The 27,910-nt window shown below is 43.1% G+C and overlaps 1 protein-coding gene across 1 annotated transcript in view; it reads right to left on the reverse strand.

Moving 5' to 3' along the window:
- Positions 1–27,910, reverse strand: part of LOC120026419 (copine-9-like) — a gene marked incomplete at its 3' end in the record, with an annotated part of 199,560 nt that overhangs the window by 148,923 nt on the left and 22,727 nt on the right. Inside the window, exon 3 of the mRNA XM_038971280.1 lies at positions 2,861–2,907. Within this exon, the coding sequence (XP_038827208.1) occupies positions 2,861–2,907 (47 nt within the window). The remainder of the gene's footprint in view (positions 1–2,860; positions 2,908–27,910) is intronic.

The raw sequence follows: 27,910 nt of genomic DNA on the forward strand, positions 1-27,910 counted from the left end.
CATTGGGTCTTCAGTAGACATTCTCTTGAGATACTGTATGATACCTGTAAAATCTATAATTTCAAATAATTACTTTTTCTTCCAAGGGCATATATACATTCAACAAAAATATAAATGCAACATGCAACAATTTCAAAGCTTTTACTGAGTTAGTTCATAAAAGGAAATCAGTCAATTTAAATGAATTCATCAGGCCCTGATCTATGGATATCACATGACTAGGAACACAGGCGTGCATTTGTAGGTCACATATACCTTAAATAAAAGGTAGGGGCCTGGATCGGAAAACTAGTCAGTATTTGGTGTGACCACCATTAGCTTCATGCAGAGCGACACATCTCCTTCGCATAGATTTGAACAGGCTGTTGATTGTGGCCTGTGGCCTCTTCTCTTCAATGGCTGTATGAAGTTGCAGGATATTGGCGGGAACTAGAACACACTGTTGATCCAGAGCATCCCAAACATGCTCAATGGGTGACATGGCTGGTGAGTATGCAGGCCATGGAAGAACTGGGTCATTTTCAGCTTCCAGGAATTGTGTACAGATCCTTGCAACATGGGGCGTGCATTATCATGCTGAAACATGAGGTGATGGCGGCTGATGAATGGCATGACAATGAGCCTCAGGATCTCGTCATGGTATCTCTGAGCATTGAAATTGCCATCGATAAAATGCAGTTGTGTTCATTGTCCGTAACTTACGCCTGCCCATACCATAACCCTACCGCTCACCATGGGACACTCTTTTCACAACATTGACATCAGCAAACCGCTCGCCCACATGATGCCATACACGCTGTCTGCCTTCTGCCAGGATTCATCCGTGAAGAGCATACTTCTCTAGCGTTCCAGTGGCCATCGGAAGTGAGCCTTTTCCCACTGAAGTCGGTTACAACGCAGAGCTGCAGTCAGGTCTAGACCCTGGTGAGGACAACGAGCACGCAGATGATCTACCCTGAGACGGGTTCTGACAGTTTGTGGATAAATTATTCGGTTGTGCAAACCCACGATTTCATCACCTGTGTGGGTGGCTGGTCTCAGACAATCCCGCAGGTGAAGAAGCCAGATGTGGAGTTCCTGGGCGTGGTTACATGTGGTCTCCATTTGTGAGGCCAGTTGGACGTACTGCCAAATTCTCTAAAACAGCGTTGGTAGAGAAATAAACATTGGCACAGAAATTAACATTGGCACAGAAATTAACATTCATTTATCTGGCAACCGCTCTGGTGGACATTCCTGCAGTCAGCATACCAACTGCACACTCCCTCAAAACTTGAGACATCTGTGGCATCCCCAGCAGAAGGTGCACCTGTGTAATCGCTCTTGCAGCTGGTGATTCCCTGATCCACCTTTACGCAGACGACACCATTCTGTATACTTCTGGCCCTTCTTTGGACACTGTGTTAACTAACCTCCAGACGAGCTTAAATGCCATACAACTCTCCTTCCGTGGCCTCCAACTGCTCTTAAATGCAAGTAAAACTAAATGCATGCTCTTCAACCGATTACTGCCCGCACCTACCCGCCCGTCCATCATCACTACTCTGGACGGTTCTGACTTAGAATATGTGGACAACTACAAATACCTATGTTTCTGGTTAGACTGTAAACTCTCCTTCCAGACTTACATTAAGTATCTCCAATCCAAAATTAAATCTAGAATCGGCTTCCTATTTCGCAACAAAGCATCTTTCACTCATGCTGCCAAACATACCCCCGTAAAACTGACCATCCTACCAATCCTCGACTTCAGCGTTGTCATTTACAAAATAGCCTCCAATACTCTACTCAACAAATTGGATGCAGTCTATCACAGTGCCATCCGTTTTGTCACCAAAGCCCCATATACTACCCACCACTGCGACCTGTACGCTCTCGTTGGCTGGCCCTCGCGTCATACTCGTCGCCAAACCCACTGGCTCCAGGTCATCTACAAGTCTCTGCTAGGTAAAGCCCCGCCTTATCTCAGCTCACTGGTCACCATAGCAGCACCCACCCGTAGCATGCGCTCCAGCAGGTATATTTCACTGGTCACCCCCAAAGCCAATTCTTCCTTTGGCCGCCTTTCCTTCCAGTTCTCTGCTGCCAATGACTGGAACGAACTGCAAAAATCACTGAAGCTGGAGATATATATCTCCCTCACTAACTTTAAGCACCAGCTGTCAGAGCAGCTCACAGATCACTGCACCTGTACATAGCCCATCCAACTACCTCATCCCCATACTGTATTTATTTATTTATCTTGCTCCTTTGCACCCCAGTATCTCTACTTGCACATTCATCTTCTGCACATCTACCATTCCAGTGTTTAATTGCTATATTGTAATTACTTCGCCACCATGGCCTATTTATTGCCTTACCTCCCTTATCCTACCTCATTTGCACATACTGTATATAGACTTTTTTTCCTACTGTATTATTGACTGTATGTTTGTTTATTCCATGTGTAACTCTGTGTTGTTGTATGTGTCGAACTGCTTTGCTTTATCTTGGCCAGGTTGCAGTTGCAAATGAGAACTTGTTCTCAACTAGCCTACCTGGTTAAATAAAGATGAAATTAAAACATTTAAAAAAATGAAATGAGCTGTTTAATCAGCTTCTTGATATGCCATACCTGTCAAGTGGATGGATTATCTTGGCAAAGGAGAAATGCTCACTAACAGGGATGTAAACAAATGAATGCATATTATTTGAGCGAAATAAGCTTTTTGTGCGTATGGAACTTTTCTGGGATCTTTTATTTCAGCTCATGAAACATGGGACAAACACTTTACATATTCCGTTTATATTTCTGTTCAGTATATGTTGATACAGTACAACATACTGTATAAGATCAATAATAAATAGTCCTTTCACTCACCTCTCTCCACTCCTTTGTCCCGATGCCTTGAACGTACAACACTACAACTGTGGAGGGAGAAAAAGAGAGGGAAAGAGAGCGAGTGGGAGGAAAATTAATAAATATCATTAATAATGAATACCAAGTACCCGAATGCTTCATTCAAATTCATGCATTAGACACAGTATGGCTTTCAGTTATTTGAATAGGAACAGATACAATTCAAATGTTGACGCATCAATTGCTTTGCATTGCACCCCATTGACACAGATGCATTGCACCCCATTGACACAGATGCATTGCACCCTGTTGACACATATGCACTGCACCCCATTGACACAGATGCATTGCACCCCATTGACACAGATGCATTGCACCCCGTTGACACAGATGCATTGCACCCCATTGACACAGATGCATTGCACCCCATTGACACAGATGCATTGCACCCCGTTGACACAGATGCATTGCACCCCATTGACACAGATGCCTTGCACCCCATTGACACAGATGCATTGCACCCCGTTGACACAGATGCATTGCACCCCATTGACACAGATGCCTTGCACCCCATTAACACAGATGCATTGCACCCCATTGACACAGATGCATTGCACCCCATTGACACAGATGCATTGCACCATAATCTTGCAAGAATATTTCCAGAATTATATTATGCTCAGGTCCTTTAGGGAGCTAAGAGATGCCATGTTTTCATGGCCATGCTTCAATAGCCACTGAAGGTCTGCATAGCTTTCAGACACATTCACACTTAGGCTATTAGTATCTACAGCCAGTGGTGGAAACAGTACCCAATTGTCATACTTAAGTAAAAGTAAAGACACCTTAATAGAAAATGACTCAAGTAAACGTGAGTCACCCAGTAAAATACTATTTGATTAAAAGTCTAGAAGTATTTGGTTTGAAATATACTTAGGTATCAAAAGTAAATGTCATAGCTCAATTATACTTAAGATTCAAAAGTAAAAGTGTTAATCATTTCAAATTCCTTATATTAAGAAAACCAGACGGCACAATTATCTTGCTTTTTTAATTATGGATAGCCAGGGGCACACTCAAGCACTCAGCCATAATTTACAAGCATTTATGTTTAGTTAGTCTGCCAGATCAGAGGCAGTAGGGATGACCACGAATGTTTTTTTGATAAGTGCGTGAATTGGACCATGTTCCTGTCCTGCTAAACATTCAAAATTTAATGAGTACTTTTAGGTGTCAGGGAAAATATATGAAGTAAAAAGTACATGATTTTCTTTAGGAATGCAGTGAAGTAAAATTTGTCAAATATAAAGAGTAAAGTACAGATACCCCCCAAAAATACTTAAGTAGTACTTTAAAGTATTGTTTCTTAAATATTTTACAGCACTTCACACAACATAGACTATACAAGCATAGACTACTGTCAAAGTGTGACAAACAGATGGTCCTTATTCAATACAACTTTATTTATCTCCTCAGGGGCATTGCCCTTGCAATGTGGTTAGCATAACTCAGAAACCACAGACTTTGAGATGACAAAAAGTTATACTGAACCCAGGTCTGATATGAAGATATCTTATCCAAAACTGGACAGCTACTCTGAACAATATAACAGATGGATTCCCAACCTCTCCTCCATCCTCCTTTCTTCAAGATTGGGAACGTTTACAGTGCACCTCCTAAGTGGCGATAAAGGGCCACTTAGGAGGTGCTCCTTTCCCTCTTGTTCCTCTCCGTCCCCCTCCTCTGCTTTTTCTCCTCCTCCTCCTATACTCTGTGCCACCCTGGCACAGCACGCCATCACGCCACATCAAAGGGGAGCACAGCCAACACGTCGCACACAGAAACCAATCAGCATAATGCAACCACCGTGGGACCAACCAGCCGTGAAGACCCAGCCCTGCGCAGCACATCCCATCCTCTCCGCTCCCTTCTTCAAAGGAAAAGAGAAGAAGAAGAAAAAGGAGGAAAAACAGGGTCAAACTAAATAAATAAATACCGAGATGGATGAGAAAGGAGTAGAGGAAGGAGGGAGGAAGGGGAGGAAGAAGGGAAAGAAAACACCTGGGTCGAGAGTTTGGGGACGGTTAAGTGGGTTCAAGAAAGAGATTGGAGCCTTCATGGAGTGTAATTGGCCAGTTGAGAGAGAGAGAGAGGGATGGAGTGAGGGAGAGAGGGATGGAAGGAGGGGGCAATGGATGGAGGGTGGTGAGAGAGGGGGTCCTGAAACATTTAAGGATTTAGATTGAGTGTGTTGTCCAATAAGGGTGGGTGGGCATCTGATGGGTTGTCTTTTCAGGAGTTCTGTCACCTGGTCAGTACAACCATCCCGACCTCCCTAGGGCCCCAAGGATAAACACTTCTAAGGAAAGGAGGGAACTGTCAAGACCCCAAGAATAGCACTTCTGAGGGGATGAGGGAACAGTCAACCATCAAGCACTTCAAATCATTAGTGGTCATCTGTAGCCCATTTGGTAGAGTATGGCACTTGCAATTGTAACAGTTTAACTTTAGTCCGTCCCCTCGCCCCGACCCGGGCGCGAACCAGGGACCCTCTGCACACATCAACAACAGTCACCCACGAAGCATCGTTACCCATCGCTCCACAAAAGCCGTGGCCCTTGCAGAGCAAGGGGAACCACTAGTGACGTCACCGATTGAAACGCTATTACCGTGCACCACCGATAACTAGCTAGCCATTTCACATCTGTTACACAATGCCAGCATTGTGGGTTCGATTCCGGCAGTTACCACCCATACAACAAATGTATGTAACTCCAACTGTAAGTTGCTTTGGATAAAAGCGTTAGCTAATGGCATATATTATTATTTATTTTAAGATGTTCCCTAACTACTCCTAAGGAGATGAGGGCATTGACAACCCTTTTGATGGAGGGATGAGGGGTGAAAAAAAGTCCAAATGAAGATGGAATAGTCTTTAAGAGCTCAACCCATTCTAAGAGGGACGCAAGCTCTTTTTTTCCTCAATGTTAAATACAGCAGCCAATAGAACTCACGGGTAGTTTGAAAGAAGAGGGAAAGCGTGATGGCGGCAGGCTATAGCAGTTATTTATTCAAACCCATAATCACTGAATGAAAACACAGGTCTGCCACAGCGTTACAGAACTTGATCTCACAAGAAAAAGGTTGCACACTGTATAGTATTACACTGAGCTTCAACATGCCAAAAACATAGGGCCAATCCAAGTCAGCTCGTGTTAAAAGAGCACAAGGCTACCGCTACACTTTTCTTTCTCAGCGTCTCACAGTGCTATATGATAGCCGTCGACCCCACTCTGGCTTCAATTGAACTCTGGTTCAATGGTCTCACTTGACAGAACGGACCAAAGTGGACATGAAAGGCCAGGTTACCCCATGACCACTGAGCTTCCACCTTTACAGTGTCCCACCTTGGGTTTGAAGTCCAGGACCCCTCCGTATCCAATCATTATATCCGCTCTCCTACACACATGTGCATGCACAAACACGCACACCGTCTTTTATAGAAGGAGAGAAGGAGTTCAAGTCCATAATCCATTTGACCAGCAGGGCTCTCCCCCCGAAAGAGCAGAGGGCAGGCGAGCATCATCAATAAACAATGTGTGTGTGTGTGTGTGTGTGTGTGTGTGTGTGTGTGTGTGTGTGTGTGTGTGTGTGTGTGTGTGTGTGTGTGTGTGTGTGTGTGTGTGTGTGTGTGTGTGTGTGTGTGTGTGAGTCAGGGCCTGCATTATGGCCGGACCTTAAGGGGCCTGGCCCGCCCTCCCGTACGTCCTTGCCCATCCAAATAAAATATGTAAATATCGATAATTTATTTGACCGAGATTTGCGCTGACAGAAAGATCCATCAATCTCAGATAAAGCATCCGATAGCAAAACAGCGCCCCTCTGTCTCAGTATGTGTAGCCCATGTATCTGATGCTGTCTGGCCAAAAAGAGTATGGCATGTCATACTCTTTTTGGCCAAACAGAATCAGATACATGGGCTACATACAGTAATTGGAATTATTTTTGACAAACGTGCGACAGTAAACCATTGTTTGAAAAGGCGGCGCATCCAACAGGCTATAAGCTAAGCTTCCCCTAAAGTACATTGAAATACATTTGCCAAAATTATACATGCACTCTTGTCTGTACAGTAATAAATCAAATCACTCAACATGTTGAGACAAGAACAAGGGGAGGGAGGGGTGGTGAAGATATATGCACTCCAGAATACATGCATTCCAGAATGCTCTCTGCTGTCTCCCGCCAATTCTTGTGCATTCATTCTTTAATTGTGTGAATGTTTTGCCCTTTGATTGTTTCTTTTTATACATTTTTCATTACATACGTCACCAGTAATAAATGTACTGTTAATCCTGTCATTTGGTTACACGAATTCCTGTTAATGCATGTATTAATTACAGTCATTTACCATTCCGCATTCTCAGAGTGGAAACATTATTTGCAGAGTTCACAACCTGCTACACTTGTGAGAAACAAGTATTGGTTTATTTCATAAACATCATAGTGTTTTGTAAAAATTTTCATTGTCTTTTGTTTAGAGTGCTCCATGTGAGAAATGAGTATGTGCCTGGTTTCTCTGTCCTGTTAATGTTGAGGGAGTGAATGCGCCTGAGCTGGTACAGAAACTCCAAGGGCTCAGAATAGGCTAGTTGGTACAATTTTGCAAGTTCACTAGCAACAGCTTTAGCAGGACCCAGTTGATTGATTTGATACAATGTTGCACTTCACCAGCAATAACTGAATTCGAGACAGATCGAAAGGGAGTCAGACAGGCGGAGTAGAGAGAGGAACGCGATTGAAAGTACGTGTCACACCCTGGCCTTAGTTATCTTTGTTTTCATTATTATTTTAGTTAGGTCAGGGTGTGACATGGTGAAGTATGTGTTTTGGTTTGTCTAGGGGTTTGTAGGTTTAATGGGGTAATGTCTTGTCTAGGTGTTTGTATGTCGATGGCTGCCTAGATTGGTTCTCAATTAGAGACAGCTGTGGTTTATTGTCTCTAATTGGGAGCCATATTTAAGGCAGCCATGGGCATCATGTGTTTGTGGGTAATTGTCTATGTTGAACGTTTGTGGCTTGTCTGTGCACTTACGTTATTTAGCTTCACGGTCGTTTGTTGTTTTTGTTAGTTTGTGTATAGTGTTCGTTTTCGTGTTTTTCTCTCTTTCACAATAAAGAGATGTATTTTGCACACGCTGCGCCTTGGTCCAATCTCTCTCAAGAAGACGATCGTGACAGTACGTGAATTTATATCATGATATTTTCTTCAATTTTTATTTGTTGGCTTTATGTATTTTTACTTAGTTGACAATGGACAATGGGCTACTGCTGCATTTGCCTATAGACTATCTCTGAGTTCCATGCGCTCATTTCTTTAGCCGCCAATGGATCACGGTGTATCATTGTGTCCATATGGCAGAGGCTGGTGCTCCGGCATTAGTTGAATTTTAGCTTTTAGATTTGTATCATTTTAATTGTGATTTTTATTATTAACCAAGTGACAATGATTTTGAGAAACAAAAATGTATTATTGAAATAAAACTGTTCCACAAAAATGTTCATATGAAAACTGGCACGCAGATTGTAGAAATGGTAGGATAAATTGTAAGCTTCCCCAAAAACAAAACTAACGTGTCGCCAATGAAGTGATATATTTGACAATCAGATGAAAACATCAAGACTGGTTGTGTTCATACCACATTAAAAGGTAATAGATTTTTACAGTTAAATTAGATGTCTTTACTATAAAAAAAACATTTAAAAAGTGAAAGAAATGTGCCCCGCTATGGAAATCAAATGCCCGTCCAACGGATTCGTTCTGGCGTCGGCCATGTTGTGAGTGTGTGTGTGTGTGTGTGTGTAACCATGGCCAGAGTCAAAATTAATCAATGAAATGACTTGAGGGCTTTGCGTAGCTAGCTCCATATATCAGGGACACAGACACTATTGAGATGGAATTACAAATCAAATCAAATTTTATTTGTCACATGCGCCGAATACAACAGATGTAGAGCTTACCGTGAAATGCTTACTTACAAGCCCTTAACCAACAGCGCAGTTTTAAGAAAATAGAGTTAAGAAAATATTGACTAAATAAACTAAAGTAAAAAATGTGAAACACAATAAAATTGCAATAAAGAGTCTATATACAGGGGGTACCAGTACCGAGTCAATGTGCGGGGCTACAGGTTAGTTGAGGTAATAGTATGTACATGTAGGTAGAGGTAAAGTGATTATGCATGGATAATAAACAGAGAGTAGCAGCAGTGTAAAAGTGGGGGAGGGCGACAATGCAAATAGTCTGGGTAGCCATTTGATTAGCTGTTCAGGAGTCTTATGGCTTGGGGGTAGAAGCTGTTAAGAAGCCTTTTTTACCTAGACTTGGCGCTCCGGTACCGCTTGCCGTGCGATATCAGAGAGAACAGTCTATGACTAGGGTGTCTGGAGTCTTTGGCCATTTTTGGGGCCTTCCTCTGACATCGCCTGGTATAGTGGTCCTGGATGGCAGGAAGCTTGGCCCCAGTGATGTACTGGGCCGTGCCCACTACCCTCTGTAGTGTCTTGCGGTTGAAGGCTTAGCAGTTGCCATACTTTTTGAGGATCTGAGGACCCATTCCAAATCTTTTCAGTCTCCTGAGGGGGAAAAGGTTTTGTCATGCCCTCTTTACGACTATCTTGGTGTGTCTGGACCATGATAGTTCGTTGGTGATGTGGACACCAAGGAACTTAAAACTCTCAACCCGCTCCACTACAGCCCCGTTGATGTTAATGGGGCCTGTTCGGACCCGCCTTTTCATGTAGTTCACGATCAGCTCCTTTGTCTTGCTCACAAAGAAGGGAGAGGTTGTTGTACTGGCACCACACTGCCGCTTCTCTGACCTCCTCCATATAGGCTGTCTCATCGGTGTCAGTGATCAGGCCTACCACTGTTGTGTCGTCAGCAAACTTCATGATGGTGTTGGAGTCATGTTTGGCCATGAGGTCGTGGGTGAACAAGGAGTACAGGAGGGGACTAAGTACACACCCCTGAGGGGCTCCCGTGTTGAGGATCAACGTGGCAGATGTGTTGTTACCTTCCCTTACCACCTGGGGGTGGCTCGTCAGGAAGTCCAGGATCCAGTTGCAGAGGGAGGTGTTTAGTCCCAGGGCCATAGCTTAGTGATGAGCTTTGAGGGCACTATCGTGTTGAACGCTGAGCTGTAGTCAATGAATAGCATTCTCACATAGGTGCTCCTTTTGTCCAGGTGGGAAAGGGCAGTGTGGAGTGCAGTAGAGATTGCGTCATCTGTGGATCTGTTGGTGCAGTATGCAAATTAGAGTGGGTCTAGGGTTTCTGGGATAATGGTGTTGATGTGAGCCATAACCAGCCTTTCAAAGCACTTCATGGCTACAGACGTGAGTGCTACGGGTCGGTAGTCATTTAGGCAGGTTACCTTGGTGTTCTTGAGCACAGGGACTATGGTGGTCTGCTAGAAACATGTTGGTATTACAGACTCGGTCAGGGACAGATTGAAAATGTCAGTGAAGATAATTGCCAGTTGGTCAGCGCATGCTCGGAGTACATGTCCTGGTAATCTGTCTGGCCCTGCGGCCTTGTGAATGTTAACCTGTTTAAAGGTCTTACTCACATCGGCTACGGAGAGAGTGATCACAAAGTCATCCTGAACAGCTGATGCTCTCATGCATGCTTCAGTGTTGCTTGCCTCAAAGCGAGCATAGAAGTTATTTAGCTTGTCTGATAGGCTTGTGTCACTGGGCAGCTTGCGGCTGTGCTTCCCTAGAAGTGTATTCAAGGTTTAAAAAGGCTTCTAAAATTTGTAATTTCCATTTTAAAATGTCAGACTTGATTTTCCCTAATGAAAAATGTATCAACCCCTACAAACAATGTCCATTAATTATAATAATAATTCACATTTCCTGTTGCTGCAGGATTATTTTCCTACTGTAGCAAACTGGCTCAAATTAAGATCCTACATCTGTATTCCCTATACAGTATAGTGCACTATTTTTAACCATAACCCTATGGGCCCTGTTCACAATCAGCGCACTATAAAGGGAATAGGGCAGAGTGTGAATTACGGGGGGCCCAGGGAGGTCTGAATGAGACATGAGCCCCCCTTAATGCAACAAAGTCACACTCTCGCAATTTGTACTGCTACAGTGGCAAATATTTAAATAAAAGTTTATTCCAAATTAAACAAACACCCCCACCTCTGTGTCATGGTCTTAAAAGAAAACATCTTTATATGTCTGCACTTGTCATCCCGGGACTGCACCTATATACATATATACATAGACTTGGAATCACTGGCCACTTTAATAATGGAACACTAGTCACTTTAATAATGTTTAAATAAAGTTTAAACAGTTTTACTCATCTCATATGTATATACTATATTATATTCTACTGTATCTTAGTCAATGCCACTCCGACATGGCTAAATCTAATATTTATTTTACTTTTAGATTTGTATGTATTGTTGTGAATTGTATTTAGATACTACTGCACTGAGCTAGGAACACAAGCATTTCGCTACACCCGCAATAGCATCTGCTAAATATGTGTATGTGACCAATAACATTTTATTTAATTTGACAGCCCCTTATATCAGCACCTTTTCAGGTGTGCCAACTTTTCTTTCTACTAGAGCGGTGCTTTTGTCAGCAAGACGCATCACATAATTCAGGCTACAAAAGTGTAGACCCAGTGACAATCCCCGAATATCATAAAACTTTTTGGTGTTTTGTAATAGTTCTTTCCATTCATCAAATGGAGCACAATGCACTGTTTGGACGCCGGAATTATTTTGGAGTGGACGAACATGCGCAGGTAGCCTACTTTTTGAAGTGATTTGTTTGAAAATGTCACGTTGGTATGAAGAGATTCGGGAGACAGCGCGCAGGAATGCATAATAGGGGTTTTTATTGTACCAAAATTATGGCGTGCCGTGTAAAGACACAGGGACGAAGACCAAACAAACACTAAACAAAACACAGGGTTGAAACCCAAACAAAAGAGCGAGGAGTACCTAGAATAAATAACACACGCGCACACTGATTAACACACTGGACGAGACCCGTAATCATCTGCTCAATCCACAAGGGCACGAAAGCCCAAATCGCACAGCACAGGTACTCACACGCACCAAAAGTAATTGTAACAATAAACGACAGCCCAATGGAAACCAAAGGTCACACTTATACAAGTACTAATCAGTGGGAATCGGGGACAGGTGTGTGTAATGAAAGTTCCGGAGGGATCCATGACAGAAAATAAGATGAAAACATCTCGACTGGTTGTGTTCATGCCAAATGGAAGGTAATACAAATGTTTTTACCGTTAAATGACATGTCTTTACTATTAGGCCCATAGGAGGTCCCGTGAAGAAAAATATAGACCCCCTGAATGTCGCACTCTGGAATAGTGTGTAATTTGGGAGGCAGCCACAGTGATCTGTTGTAGAGCTCCAAACAAAGTTCAATGGGAATTTCTTTCTGGCAATATTGCATGTCGTCCGACCACAGAGATCTGAGGGTATACCATCTGTCTACAAAGAGCGACTCACTATCAAAGCCAAACAAACTCCTATCCACTCACACTGACACTAACACAACACACACACACACACATCAAACAAACAGAGGCCCACTGACACAAAACATCAGACAAAAGCCTCCACACAAACACACTCACATAGACACGCACACACACTCCTGGGCCATAGTGAATTAAAAGACAAGCGGCCCAAAGCGCTTCTCTCTCATTCCCCCTGTTGTCACCCAACTGTTCTTCTTCTTGAAGGTTATTTCCTCCTCCAAAATATACTGGAAAAATATATAAATGCAAAATGTGTTGGTCCCATGTTTCATGAGCTGATATCACATGACTGAAATAAAAGATCCCAGAAATGTTCCAAAAGTTTTCTACATAAAAAAATGAAATTATTGGAAATCTTAGGCACAACAATTTTTGTATCGCTGTTAGTGAGCATTTCTCCTTTGCAAGGTGATAATCCATCCACTTGACAGATGTGGCATATTAAGAAGCTGATTAAACAGCATGATCATTACACAGGTGCACCTTGTGCTGGGGACAATAAAAGGAAAAAGGCCACTTTAAAATGTGCAGTTTTGTCACACAAACACAATGTCACGGATGTCACAGAGCGTGCAATTTATGCCTGACTGTAGGAATGTACACCAGAGCTGTTGCCAGAGAATTGAATGTTCATTTCTCTACCATAAGCCACCTCCAACGTTGTTTTAGAGAATTTGGAAGTACTTCCAAACAGCCTCACAACCACAGACCACGTGTAACCATGCCAGCCCAGGACCTCCACATCAGGCTTCTTCACGTGTGGGATCGTCTGAGACCAGCCACCTGGACAGCCGATGAAACTGTGGGTTTGCACAACCGAAGAATTTCTGCACTAACTGTCAGAAACCATCTCAGGGAAGCTCATCTGCGTGCTTATTAGACTCACCAGGGTCTTGACCAATATTCCCTCCAAAAAAATGAGGTGCTGAGCAAATTTCGGGTCTGCTGAGCGCGAACTTGAACGTTGTGAAAATTCTGTACAACTTCCAGAGCGCGTTTACTGTGAACACTGAGGCTGTACCCACTTTAAGTTACACTTTCAGACAGTGGTCAAGTAGATCCAGTCAATTAAAAAAATTGGAGGCCTCTTACACTTCAGTGATGTGATGTAAAAATTCTAGCTAAATGCTTAGCGCATAGAATTAAACAGGTTAAGTCAGATATTATTCATCCTAATCAGACAGGTTTTTTACATGGATGATACATTGGAGATAATATAAGACAAGTACTGGAAACAATAGAACACTGAAATATCTGGGAAACCAGGCCTGGTTTTCATAGACTACTTTGAAAAGGCTTTTGATAAAGTATGACTGGAGTTTATATATAAATGCCTGGAATATTTCAATTTTGGAGAATCTCTTACAACTTGGGTTAAAATTATGTATAGTAACCCTAGGTGTGAAAGAGTAAATAATGGCTACATCTCAGAAAGTGTTAAACTATCAAGAGGAGTAAAACATGGTTGTCCATATCTATTTATTATTGCCATTGAAATATTAGGTGTTAAAATGAGATCCAACAATGATATTAAGGGATTAGAAATCCATGGCTTAAAAACAAAGGTGTCATTGTACGCTGATGATTCCTGTTCTTTCAAATCCACAATTAGAATCCCTCCAAAGCCTTAGAGGATCTAGATACTTTTTCTAACCTCTCTGGATTAAAACCAAATTATGATAAGTGTACTATATTACATATTAGATCACAAGAAAAATGCATTACCGTGTAGTTTACCAATAAAATGGTCTGACGGGGATGTGGACATACTAGGTATACATATCCCGAACGAAAGAAATGATCACACGCCAATAAATTTTAATAGAAAGTTAGCAAAAACAGCTAAAATCTTGCTACCATGAAAAGGAAAATACCTGTCTATCTGTGGAAAAATCACCCCAATTAACTCTTTAGTCATATCACAGTTTATCTATTTGCTTATGGTTTTGTGACCTAGCGACCTGCTTTCTAAATTATATGAGGAAAGAATATTCAATTTTATTTGGAATGGCAAGCCAGACAAAATTAAAAAGGGCCTATTTATATAATGAATATGAATTTGAAGGGCAGAAATGATTAAATATTAAAGCATTAGACCTCTCACTAATGCTTTAATATTAGCATTAGACCTCTCAACATGAAAATGTCTTCATGTTCAAGAATGGCCTTGTTCCCTTTATTCAGATTACTACCGCTCACTTTTGGTTATTTGAAAATGAAATCATCTCCAAAATATTGTTATTTTTTAAACAAGCCATAGAAAGTTGGTTGCAATTTCAGTTTAATCCACCTGAAAAGACAGAACAAATAATACAACATATTGTGATTAAACTTGATAAAATAAAATAAAAATCGATAACATTAAAAAAAAAAAAAAAAAAAAAAGTATAATCTTTGTAAATTATATCATAAATAGGACTGGTGGAGTTGTCACACATGCAGCTAACAGAGACATATGGAAATGTCTGCTCTACCCAAAATTACAACCAACTAATTGCAACATTACCACAAAAATGGAAGAGGCAAGCGGAAGGGGGAGAAAGTAAGGAACTTGTCTGTTGGCCCTGCATTAAAGACCAACATTGGTTAAAGAAAATTGTGATCACTAAAAATATATACCAGTTTCATTTAAGGACCAAATAAATTGACAACTGTGCCATATGAATTGCAAAATATTTGGGAAGAGATTTTCGATGTACCGATTCCATGGCACATGGTTTATGAATTGACACGCAAAACAATGCTGGATTCAAAACTTAGAATTTTTCCTTTTAAATTACTATACAAAATTCTTGTAACCAATATAATGTTATATATATGGGGGATACAATCTTCCTAGATAATCTATTTTGGTACTGTCCATATGTAGCTCCTTTTAGGTCACAGGTCCAGGAATGGCTGAAGAATTGCAACATTAACCTAGAGCTAACACTGCAGCTAGTACTGGGTGACTTAAAAAGTCATAGTCAATCGATCAATAATATAATAATTATTTTAGCAAAAAATGTTATCTTTAATTTACAATATGTAAAAACTATGAGAATAGAAAGGTTCAGTACTTTTGTGAAGCATCACAGCACAGTTGAAAAATATATGGCAAATAGAAATCCAGTATGGATGGTGTTAAGAGATAGATAGGAGGGGTTGAATGGACCTGAAGGGTGGGACTAATAACAACAAGACAACAAATGTAAAACATATCAGGTCTGTAAAATGTATATAGGTTCAAAACGTTTGTGAAATAGCACAGTTAAAAATATATGACAAATAGAAATCAAACTGGATGGACATCAGAAATAGAGGAAGGCCAGGACAAAAAAACAAACAAAATATAACTGTTGTAAAATAGATTGTGTCTGTAAAATGTGTATAGTATGTATAAGCTGGAAGTAGAAGCCTAAGTGTTACTGTTTATTAGTTTACTCCAATTGGGGGAGCGGTGGTAGGGTTTGGGGAATAATACAGGAAGGTAAAAAATGTTTTTTAAGTAGGCTATTGTGGCTATTTGATCATAATGGAGGCCTACGAGAGTGGCCCATCATCAAAAACAAGAGAAAATGTATCCCATAACATTTTAACATGGAAATAGCTGTTCTGTCATTCGGCCTACAGTAGCAGCCAATGTGTGTTGTTCAATGTATGCTTACATTCCTTGAGACTTTTGAAAAAAGAACGTGCAGGGCTTGACATGATTCTGTTTATCCACTTGTCCTTCAGACAAGGAGGTGACTGATAATGTTGTTGTAGTTTGATGCAAGAAACCACTTTACAAAATAATATGCATTATTATTCCCATATCATTATTACAGAGAATCAGCTTATTCAAGACTGTCTCCAAATACAACAGTAAGACAAAAAAAAAGCTCTTTACCTGACTCGCTGTCAAATGTCTAGAAATGTACACGTTTTGTGCTCTTGCAGGAAGCAATCACTCCCCCATTGCTGACTACAAATGATCTATAACTGGGCTAACAACTCACTAACTAGCAAAGGATATGAACAAATGTGCACACGTGGCTACATGCAGCTCTCGCTTTGATCTCAAAACAAGCGCATCTACTCACGACTACTCATGCTGTAAACAATCCAGTTCAGAGTGAATGGCACAGATCCATATATGGCAATGGTCAATTTGCATATAGGCCTACTGCAGTTCTGATTGGTTATGCCGCACAGGTCTGTGTAGAGCACGGAGTCATGCGTGCCAATGCAATAGAATCCTACTATGATGTGTTCTACCTACAACAAAATCTCTTGCATAGTTAGTTTAGTTTTGCAAACTAAGCCATACTAAATATTGAGTTGATTCGATCACAATTCCCACAGTAAAGGGAAACATTGATAGTGTTAACTAAGGGGGAAAACTCTAGAAACTGAGTGAAGTTCAATATCGTGCTTCTCTGTGCAGGCTGATATTTCATCTGCATAGCAGTCCCGGGGAGCTGTGAGCCCACGCAAGCACGCAGCTTAGAGGGAACATTGGTCTTGACCTGACTGCAGTTCGGCTTTGTAACTGATTTCAGTGGGCAAATGCTCACCTCCAATGGCTACTGGCATGATGGATATAAGTGTCATCTTCACAGATGAATCACAGTTTCAACTGTACTGGGCAGATGGCTGACAGCGTGTATGGCGTCGTGTGGGCGAGCGGTTTGCTGTCGTCAACGTTGTGAAGAGAGTGCCCCATGGTTATGGTATGGGCAGGCATAAACTACGGACACTGAACACAATTGCATTTTAATCGATGGCACTTTGAATGCACAGAAATACCGTGATGAGATCCTGAGACCATTCATCCGCCGCCATCACCTCATGTTTCAGCATGAGAATGCACAGCCCAATGTCACGAGGATCTGTACACAATTCCTGGAAGCTGAAAATCTCCCAGTTCTTCCATGGCCTGCATACTCACCAGACATGTCACCCATTGAGCATTTTTGGGATGCTCTGGATTGACGTGTACGACAGCGTGTTCCAGTTCCCGCCAAAATCCAGCAACTTCACACAGCCATTGAAGAGGAGGATGACAACATTCCACAGGCCACAATCAACAGCCTGATCAACTCTATGCGAAGGAGATGTGTTGCGCTGCATGAGGCAAATGGTGGTCACACCAGATACTGACTGGTTCTGTGACCAACAGATGCATATCTGTATTCCCAGTCATGTGTAAGCCTAATGAATGTATTTCAATTGACTGATTTCCTTATATGAACTGTAACTCAGTAAAATCTTTGAAATTGTTGCATGTTGCGTTTATATTTTTTTCAGTATAGATAAGAGACCTCAATAGGTTGGAACATGAACTGTACTCTGAAACCTGTGCACCTGACATTACCTAACACGTTTACTCTACATGCGTCAGTCATGTATGTGTGTGTGTGTTCATGTGTGTCTGTGAGTGTGAGCTAAGCATGCACATGTTAACACCACATGTCATCACGATCATTTGGAGTGGAGGAGTTGTCAAGTCAATCAGTCAATCAGCGCTGTTGCGCCTTCTTCACCAAACTGTCTGTGTGGGTGGACCATAAGTTTGTCCGTGATGTGTACGCCGAGGAACTTAAAACTTTCTATCTTCTCCACTACTGTCCCGTCGATGTGGATAGGGGGGTGCTCCCTCTGCTGTTTCCTGAAGTCCACAATCATCTCCTTTGTTTTGTTGACGTTCGAGTGTGAGGTTATTTTCCTGACACCATACTCCGAGGGCCCTCACCTCCTCCCTGTAGGCTGTCTCCTCCCTGTAGGCCTACAGCCTACCACTGTAGTGTCGTCTGCAAACTTGATAATTGAGTTGGAGGCGTGCATGGCCACGCAGCCATAAGTGAACAGGGAGTACAGGAGAGGGCTGAGAACGCACCCTTGTGGGGCCCCAGTGTTGAGGATCAGCGGGGTGGAGATGTTGTTTCCTACCCTCACCACCTGGGGGCGGCCCGTCAGAAAGTCCAGGACCCAGTTGCACAGCGCAGGGTCTCGAACTTAATGACGAGTTTGGAGGGTACTATGGTGTTAAATGCTGAGCTGTAATCGCTGAACAGCATTCTTACATAGGTATTCCTCTTGTCCAGATGGGTTAGGGCAGTGTGCAGTGTGATTGCGTCATCTGTGGACCTATTGGGGCGGTAAGCAAATTCGAGTGGGTCTAGGGTGTCAGGTAGGGTGGAGGTGATAGGATCCTTGACTAGTCTTTCAAAGCACTTCATGATGACGGAAGTGAGTGCTACAGGGCGATAGTCGTTTAGCTCAGTTACCTTAGCTTCCTTGGGAACAGGAACAATGGTGGCCCTCTTGAAGCATGTGGGAACAGCAGACTGGGATAGGGATTGATTGAATATGTCCGTAAACACACCAGCCAGCTAGTCTGCGCATGCTCTGAGGACGTGGCTAGGGATGCCGTCTGGGCTGCAGCCTTGCGAGGGTTAATACGTTTAAATGTTTTACTCTCGTTGGCAGAGGTTAAGGAGAGCCCACAGATTTTGGTAACGGGCCGTGTCAGTGGCACTGTATTGTCCTCAAAGCGAGCAAAGAGGTTTGTCTGGGAGCAAGACATCGGTGTCCGCGACGGGGCTGGTTTTCTTTTTGTAATCCGTGATAGACTGTAGACCCTGCCACATACGTCTCATGTCTGAGCCGTTGAATTGTGACTCTACTTTGTCTCTATACTGATGCTTAGCTTGTTTGATTGCCTTGCAGAGGGAATAGCTACACTGTTTGTATTCAGTCATGTTTCCGGTCGCCTTGCCATGATTAAAAGCAGTGGTTCGCGCTTTCAGTTTTGCGCGAATGCTGCCATCAATCCACAGTTTCTGGTTGGGGAAGGATTTAATAGTCACTGTGGGTACAACATCACCGATGCACTTGCTAATAAACTCGCTCACCGAATCAGCGTATACATCATTGTTGTTGTCTGAGGCTATCCGTAACATATCCCAGTCCACGTGATCGAAGCAATCTTGAAGCGTGGATTGGTCGGACCAGCGTTAGATAGACCTGAGCACGGGCGTTTCCTGTTTTAGTTTCTGGGAGCAACAAAATGGAGTTGTGGTCAGATTTGCCAAAAGGAGGGCAAGGGAGAGCATTGTATGCATCGCGGAAGTTAGAGTAGCAATGATCCAGAATGCTGCCAGCCAGGGTCACGCATTCGATATGCTGATAAAATTTAGGAATCATTGTTTTCAGATTAGCTTTGTTAAAATCCCCAGCTACAATAAATGCAGTCTCAGGATATATGGTTTCCAGTTTACATAGAGTCAAATTAAGTTATTTCAGAGCCGTCGAGGTGTCTGCTTGGGGGGGTGATATCCATGGCTGTGATTATAATCGAAGAGAATTCTCTTGGTAGATAATCCGGTCGGCATTTGATTGTAAGGAATTCTAGGTCAGGTGAACAAAAGGACTTGAGTTCCTGTATGTTGTTATAATCACACCACGACTCGTTAATCATAAGGCATTCACCCCCGCCCTTCTTCTTACAAAAGAGATGTTTGTTTCTGTCGGCGTGATCGTGATGCGTGAAGAAACCGAGTGGCTGTACCGACTCTGATAACATATCCCGAGTGAGCCATGTTTCCGTGAAACAAAGAATGTTACAATCTCTGATGTCTCTCTGGAAGGCAACCCTTGCTCGAATGCCGTCTACCTTGTTGTCAAAAGACTGGACCTTGGCGAGTAGTATACTCGGGAGCGGTGAGCGATGTGCCTATCTACGGAGCCTGACCAGAAGACCACTCCGTCTGCCCCTTCTGCAGCGCCGTTGTTTTGGGTCGCCTACTGGGATCCAATCCATTGTCCTGGGTGGTGGTCCAAACAGAGGAACCGCTTCGGGAAAGTCATATTCCTGGTCGTAATGTTGGTAAGTTGACGTGGCTCTTATATCCAATAGTTCTTCCCGGCTGTATATAATAAGACTTAAGATTTCCTGGGGTAACAATGTAAGAGTTGGAGTTTAACCTTAAGCCTTAAGGTATAGTAACACTTGCCACATCATGCGTGGTGGCTAGACTGAGTGTAATTACCCAGAGGTGCATGGTCACTGCAGATAAGACCAACGAAAGACAGTGATTTAATTGGCCAAGTTCGGTTTGGAATGAGCACGTAGGAAAGTTTTGTTTAGTTCCTTCTGTTCCATGTTGGCAGGGAAGTGCACATACCTTTTGGCAGTGGTGGAAAAAGTACTCAATTTTCCTACTTGATTAAAAGTAAAGATACCTTAATAGAAAATGACTCAAGTAAAAGTAAGTCACCCAGTAAAATCCTATTTTGAGTAAAAGTCTAAAAGTATTTGGTTTTTAATATACTTAAGTATGAAAAGTAAAAGTGTAAATAATTTCAAGTTCTTTATATTAAGCAAACCAGAAAGCACCATTTTCTAGTTTGTATTTAAATTTATGGATAGCCAGGGGCACGCTCCTGTAATGAATACTCAGGGAGAAAAAGGTGTATATTCATGTGCAGAGCGAGGCAGATGTTTATTAAGCCTTCGCAGAAGGCAGGAATCGTTGTCACAGGCAGGCAATGGTCAAACACAGGTAGGCAGTCAAAAACAAACAATACCATACCATACAAACCAAAAGAACTGAACTAAATAGGGAGCTGATGAGACCAGGTGAGAAACGAACAAAAGTGAAATCAATGAACAAAAAGGGCTACGTTCCAGAACACAAAGAAATAGGGCTACGTTCAAGAACACAAAGAAAAAGAACACAAGGTTGACTAAGAAAAGAGACGCAGAACCTTACAGCTCCAACACTCAAACATCATTTACAAATGATGCATGTGTTTCGTGAGTCTGCCACATCAGAGGCAGTCGGGATGACCAAGGACATTCTCTTGATAAGTGTGGGATTTAGACCATTTTCCTGTCCCGCTAAACATTAAAAATGTAATGAGTACTTTTGGATGTCAGGGAAAATGTATGGAATAAAAAAATATTTTCTTTAGGAATGTAGTGGAGTAAAATAAAAAGTTATAAAAAATAAAAATAGTGAAGTAAAGTACAGATACCCCAAAAAACTACTTAAATAGTACTTTCAGGTATTTTTTACTTAAGTACTTCACACCACTGCCTTTTGGGGGGCATTTGCTCAAGCTAAAAAAAAGTGCGCCCCCCCAAAAAAATCCTGCAACCACGGTAACAAACTCCTTGAGCAATTATTAAAGGAAGAGGGGAAAGAAGCACAATCTGATGAGTGAAGTATTTTTCTAAACTATTTAGAACTGGAATAAATGTTTTATTTAACCATGTAAATTCACTGAGAACACATTCTCATTTACAGCAACAACCTGGGGAATAGTTACAGGGGAGAATAGGGGGGATGAATGAGCCAATTGTAAACTGGGGATGATTAGGTGACCGTGATGGTATGAGGGCCAGATTGGGAATAGCCAGCTTCTACTCTTCGGAATCCAAGATGGCGTAGCAGTCGGACGTGTGTTTTGTCTTGTCCCTTCTTGTCCCGTCTTGTCCCATGTAAATATCGTTATCTTCCAAAAAAATTTCCGTATATATTTTAATCTCACTTTCCATCTACGGACTGAATATACTTTCCTGCAACCCGCCTCACCCAATGTGGTACGGATCTGCTATTTTTATACTTTAGACCTGGAACCCCCATCAGAAGCTAGCCAGCTAACTAGCTACTAGCTAGTAGTCAGTTAGCCACTGCTAGCTACCATTAACTCGGACACAAGCAAGCCTCAGCTCAGTCAATACCTGCCAGTCTGCACAGCGCGATATCAACCCCGAGCATATCGGACTGCTTTTTCTTTACCACATCTCCGGATTCCTACCACAAGCAATCCGAGTGGCTACTCCTGGCTAACGTCTCTGTCCCAAAGCAAGCTCCAGTTAGCCTTGAGCTAGCCTGGAGCTAGGCCCATCTCTCCGCCAGCCGAAGAGGTCCACCAGCCAATTCTTGGGCTACAATAAAAAATTTGCCAATTGGCCTGGACCCTTTACTGCCGACACGGAGCCCCCCGATCCATCACGACTGGTCTGCCGACGGAATCGTCCGAGGTGGTTTCAACAGGCTCTTCCGTTGCAACATCGCCGGAGGCCAATCTGCTAGCCCCGGCCCGCTAGCTGTCTGAATCGCCGTGTCTCCAGCTCGCCTAGCGTAGTAGCAACTACTGAATCGGCTCCCTGACTCATCTATTGCTACTCATTGGACCATATGATCACTTGGCTACACATGCCTCTCCCTAATGTCAATATACCTTATTGCTGTTTTGGTTAGTGATTATTGTCTTATTTCACTGTAGAGCCCCCAGCCCTGCCCAATATGCCTTAGATAGATAGCCCTTTTGTTCCACCCCCCACACATGCGGAGACCTCACCTGGCTTAACAGGTGTCTCCAGAGACAAAACCTGTCTCATCGTCACTCAACGCCTAGGTTTACCTCCATTGTACTCACATCCTATCATACCCTTGTCTGTACATTATGCCCTGAATCTATTCTACCACGCCCTGAAATCTGCTCATTTTACTCTCTGTTCTAAACGCACTAGATGACCAGCTCTTATAGCCTTTAGCCGTACCCTTATCCCACTCCTCCTCTGTTCCTCTGGTGATGTAGAGGTTAACCCAGGCCCTGCAGCCCCCAGCACCACTCCCATTCCCGAGGCGCTCTAATTTGTTGACTAATGTAACCGTAAAAGCCTTGGTTTCATGTACGTTAACATTAGAAGCCACCCTAAGTTTGTTTTATTCACTGCTTTAGCACAATACGCCAACACGGATGTCCTAGCAGTGTCTGAATCCTAGCTTAGGAAGGCTACCAAAACTCCTGACATTTCCATCCCCAATTACCACATTTTCCAACAAGATAGAACTGCCAAAGGGGGTGGAGTTGCAATATACTGCAGAGATAGCCTGCAGAGTTCTGTTATACTATCCAGGTCTGTGTCTAAAAATCCACCTTTCCAGAAACAAGTCTCTCACTGTTGCCGCTTGTTATAGACCCCCCTCAGCCCCCAGCTGTGCCCTGGCCACCATATGTGAATTGATTGCCCCCATCTATCTTCAGAGTTCGTACTGTTAGGTGACCTAAACTGTGATATGCTTAACACCCCGGCCGTCCTACAATCTAAGCTAGATGCCCTCAGTCTCACACAAATTATCAAGAAACCTACCAGGTACAACCCTAAATCCGTAACCATGGGCACCCTCTTAGATATCATCCTGACCAACTTGCCCTCTAAATACACCTCTGCTTGCCTGCGTCCGTAATGGGTCCGCGGTCAAACGACCACCCCTCATCACTGTCAAACGCTCCATAAAACACTTCAGCGAGCAGGCCTTTCTAATGGACCTGGCCCGGGTATCCTGGAAGGATATTGAATTCATTCCGTCAGTAGAGGATGCCTGGATGCTCTTCAAAAGTGCTTTCCTCACCATCTTAAATAAGCATGCCCCACTCAAAAAATGTAGAACTAAGAACAGATATAGCCCCTGGTTCACCCCAGACTTGACTGCCCTTGACCAGCACAAAAACATCCTGTGGCGTTCTGCATTAGCATCGAATAGGTCCCGCAATATGCAACTTTTCAGGGAAGTCAGGAACCAATACACACAGTCAGTTAGGAAAGCTAGGCTAGCTTTTTCAAACAGAAATTTGCATCCAATAGCACCAAATCCAAAAAGTTTTGGGACACTGTAAAGTCCATGGAGAATAAGAGCACCTCCTCCCAGCTGCCCACTGAGGCTAGGAATCACTGTCAACACCGATAAATCTACGATAATCGCTCATTTCAAAAAGCATTTTTCTACGGCTGACCATGCTTTCCACCTGCCTACCCCTTCCCTGGCCAACAGTTCTGCAGCAACTTGTCCAAGCCCCCCCCCCCCCCCCCCCCCCTCTTCTCCTTCACCCAAATCTAGACAGCTGATGTTCTGAAAGAGCTGCAAAATCTGGATCCCTGCAAATCAACTGGGCTAGACAATCTGGGCCCTCTCTTTCTAAAATTATCCGCCACAATTGTTGCAACCCCTATTACTAGTATGTTCAACCTCTATTTCGTATCATCTGAGATCCCCAAAGATTGGAAAACTGCCGCGGTCATCCCCCTCTTCAAAGGGGGACACACTCTAGACCCAAACTTTTATAGACCTACATCCATCCTGCCCTGCCTTTCTAAAATCTTCGAAAGCTAAGTTAACAAACAGATCACTGACCATTTCGAATTCCACCGTACCTTCTCCACTATGGAATCTGGATTCCGAGCTGGTCATGGGTACACCTCAGCCACGCTCAAGGTTCTAAACGATATCATAACCACCATCAATAAAAGACAGTACTGCGCAGCCGTATTCATCGACCTGGCCAAGGCTTTCGACTCTGTCAATCACCACATTCTTATCGGCAGACTCAATAGCCTTGGTTTCTCAAATGACTGCCTCGCCTGGTTCACCAACTACTTCTCAGATAGAGTTCAGTGTGTCAAATCGGAGGGCCTGTTGTCCGGACCTCTGGCAGTCTATATGGGGTTGCCACAGGGTTCAATTCTTGGGCCCACTCTTTTCTCTCGATATATCAATGATGTTGCTCTTGCTGCTGGTGATTCTCTGATACACCTCTACGCAGATGACACCATTCTGTATACATCTGGCCCTTCTTTGGACACTGTGTTAACAAACCTCCAAACGAGCTTCAATGCCATACAACACTCCTTCCGTGGCCTCCAACTGGTTTTTAAATGCTAGTAAAACTAAATGCATGCTCTTCAACCGATTGCTGCCCGCACCCGCCTGCCCGACTAGCATCACTACTCTGGACAGTTCTGACTTAGAATATGTGGACAACTACAAATACCTAGGTGTCTGGTTAGACTGTAAACTCTCCTTCCAGACTCACATTAAGCATCTCCAATCCGGGGGGCGCTAGAGAGCGTGCTATGGAGTAGATGTGCTTTGCTAGAGCTCCGCTCTATTTTGAAACAAATTAGTATTTATCTTAACATCTCACAACTTATAACTTCAAACAAATATGACAAAGGGAAAAGGCACCAAAAAAGGGGGCGCTAAACAAGATAATTGGAATGAGATAGACAACGAACCAATTTCAACGTCGCCGACCCATGAGGAGCTAGCTGAAGAGGCTAGCTTCCAAGAGTTCCCCACAGATCCTACTCAAAGTGACACACTGGCTGCCATAAACTCACTAAGCAAGAACGTGGACACAAGGTTGGCTGATATCTCAAAGAGTATTGGGACTTTGGCCGAAACTGTGAAGGCAACTAAGGGAAGGGTGCACGAGGTTGAGCAGACGACAGTCGATCACAAGGCCAGGCTACAGGACATAGAGAAACAGTGCGCAACGTTCAAAAATGACAACAAAACCCTGAAGGCCCGACTGGAAATGCTCGAGTCGCATTCAAGACGCCAGAACATCCGAATATGTGGGATCCAGGAGGACACTGAGAAAGGGAAACCCACTGAATTTGTCTCGGAGCTGATACTGGCATTGCTGGGGAGTGAACACTTCAAAACGGCCATCCTGATCGACCGCGCACACAGATCTCAGGCAACGAAGCCGGCCAAGGGCGGGCCACCAAGGCCATTCATTGTAAGGCTGCACTATCCCCAGACCAGGGATCTCATCCTCAAGCTGGCTAGTCAAAAGTTCCCCCTTAACTACAACGGAGCCAGGGTGTTTTTCTACCCAGATCTTACCTTGGAGGTGAGGAACCAACGGAAAGAGTATGATGAGGTACGCAACAAATGCAGGGCGGCCAACATCCGATATGGATTCCTCTTCCCAGCCCGGTTTAAGGTGACAGTCGAGGGATCAACACGTACGTTTGACAACCCAAAAGAGGCCGATCTGTTCTTGACAAGCAAGCTCCCCGGCTGAGGATACAGAATGGCTGTGTCAGCCGGCTAAATGGCCAAATACAGGCCAGGAATGTGTTTGAATTGAATTTCCGGCCTATGTCTTTTCGATCAGAAGATCAGAAATTGGGACTTATATGATAGGTAAGATGTTGTGGCTAATATAGCATTGTTTGGCATGTCATGTTTTAGTGCCACTCACCCCCTAACGTGAGAGTTAAGTTAAGTGTTATGTAATATTAGTTTATATGCGGAGCATCTATAGACGACGAGTTAGTTCAAGCTGTATGTCTAGACACCCTAAGGTTTGTGTGTTAGCCAAGGAGTGCTTCGTTTGGGGAAGTCACTCAGTAAAGGGACGGGAGGGGGGATGGGGTCTGTGTTTTATGTTCACTTTTATTAATACAGGTGGCATGACAAGCTCCCGCACGGCGGGACGTTTTTCTTCTGAGTTTTGTATGACAGCAGCAAAATGCTCTAAAATAAGAAATGCCACATAGTGACAGAGCACAGAGTAGACCAGGTGGAATAAAGATAGTCAGCTGGAACTGTAATGGCTTAGGGCATGTCCTGAAACGAGCTAAGGTTTTTTCTCATCTTAAATCACTGGGTGCTGACATAGTGCTTCTTCAAGAAACGCATATTAAACGCTCCGCGCAGGCCAAGCTACGAGTCGGCTGGATCGGTCAGATATACCAGTCTAACTTTGATGCAAAAGCGAGAGGGGTAGCAATCCTGATAAGGAAAAACATTCCTTTTGTTTACTCAACCTCGATTTCAGATCCTAATGGTCGGTATATTATTGTGGCTGGTACACTGAATTCAAAACCAATAACCTTGGTCAATTTATATGGACCCAATTTCGATGATCCATCATTTTTTCAAAGGGTATTTAAGGCCATACCAAATATCTCGGATACAGGTGTTATTGTTGGAGGTGACTTTAACTGTACGTTAAATCCTCTTTAAGATAAACAGTTATCAAGGTCACTTCAACAATCAAATGCCAGTGTCTGTCTAAATACATTGATGACAAACCTTAACATTGTCGATATTTGGAGACTGACACACCCAACAGACAGGGATTATTCTTTCTTTTCATCAGTTCATAAATCATATTCCAGAATTGACAATTTTTTGTTGGACTCCAAACTAATTTTAGCAGCTGAGTCGGTTACCTATCACCCCATTCTAATTACGGACCACTCTCATCTGTCCATGGTGCTGAAACTCGACAATATGTCGACAGGTCGGCGACCGTGGCGCTTAGACGCATACCTGTTGAAAGATGAGGCTTTTTGTCAGTATTTGAAGGAGCATATTGCCTTTTTCCTCGGGACTAACGACACGGGGGATGTTGACGACTCCACCCTTTGGGAATCTCTAAAGGCTGTGATTAGAGGTTACATTATTTCTTATACATCAGAGAGGAAGAAACGTGCCAATACTAGGCTGAGAGAAATTGAGAGAGAGTTAGGGGAACAGGAGAACGTTTTTAGGACAAATTCCTCGTATACAGTCCTTGAGAAGATCACAAAGTTAAAATATGAATACAATACCATCCTTTCGAAACGGGTGGGCTCTTTACTTGCTAAAACACAACAAAGTTATTTTGAACTGGGGGACAAACCACATAAATTA

This window comes from Salvelinus namaycush, chromosome 2 (assembly GCF_016432855.1).
Source record: "Salvelinus namaycush isolate Seneca chromosome 2, SaNama_1.0, whole genome shotgun sequence".
Lineage (NCBI taxonomy): Eukaryota > Metazoa > Chordata > Actinopteri > Salmoniformes > Salmonidae > Salvelinus > Salvelinus namaycush.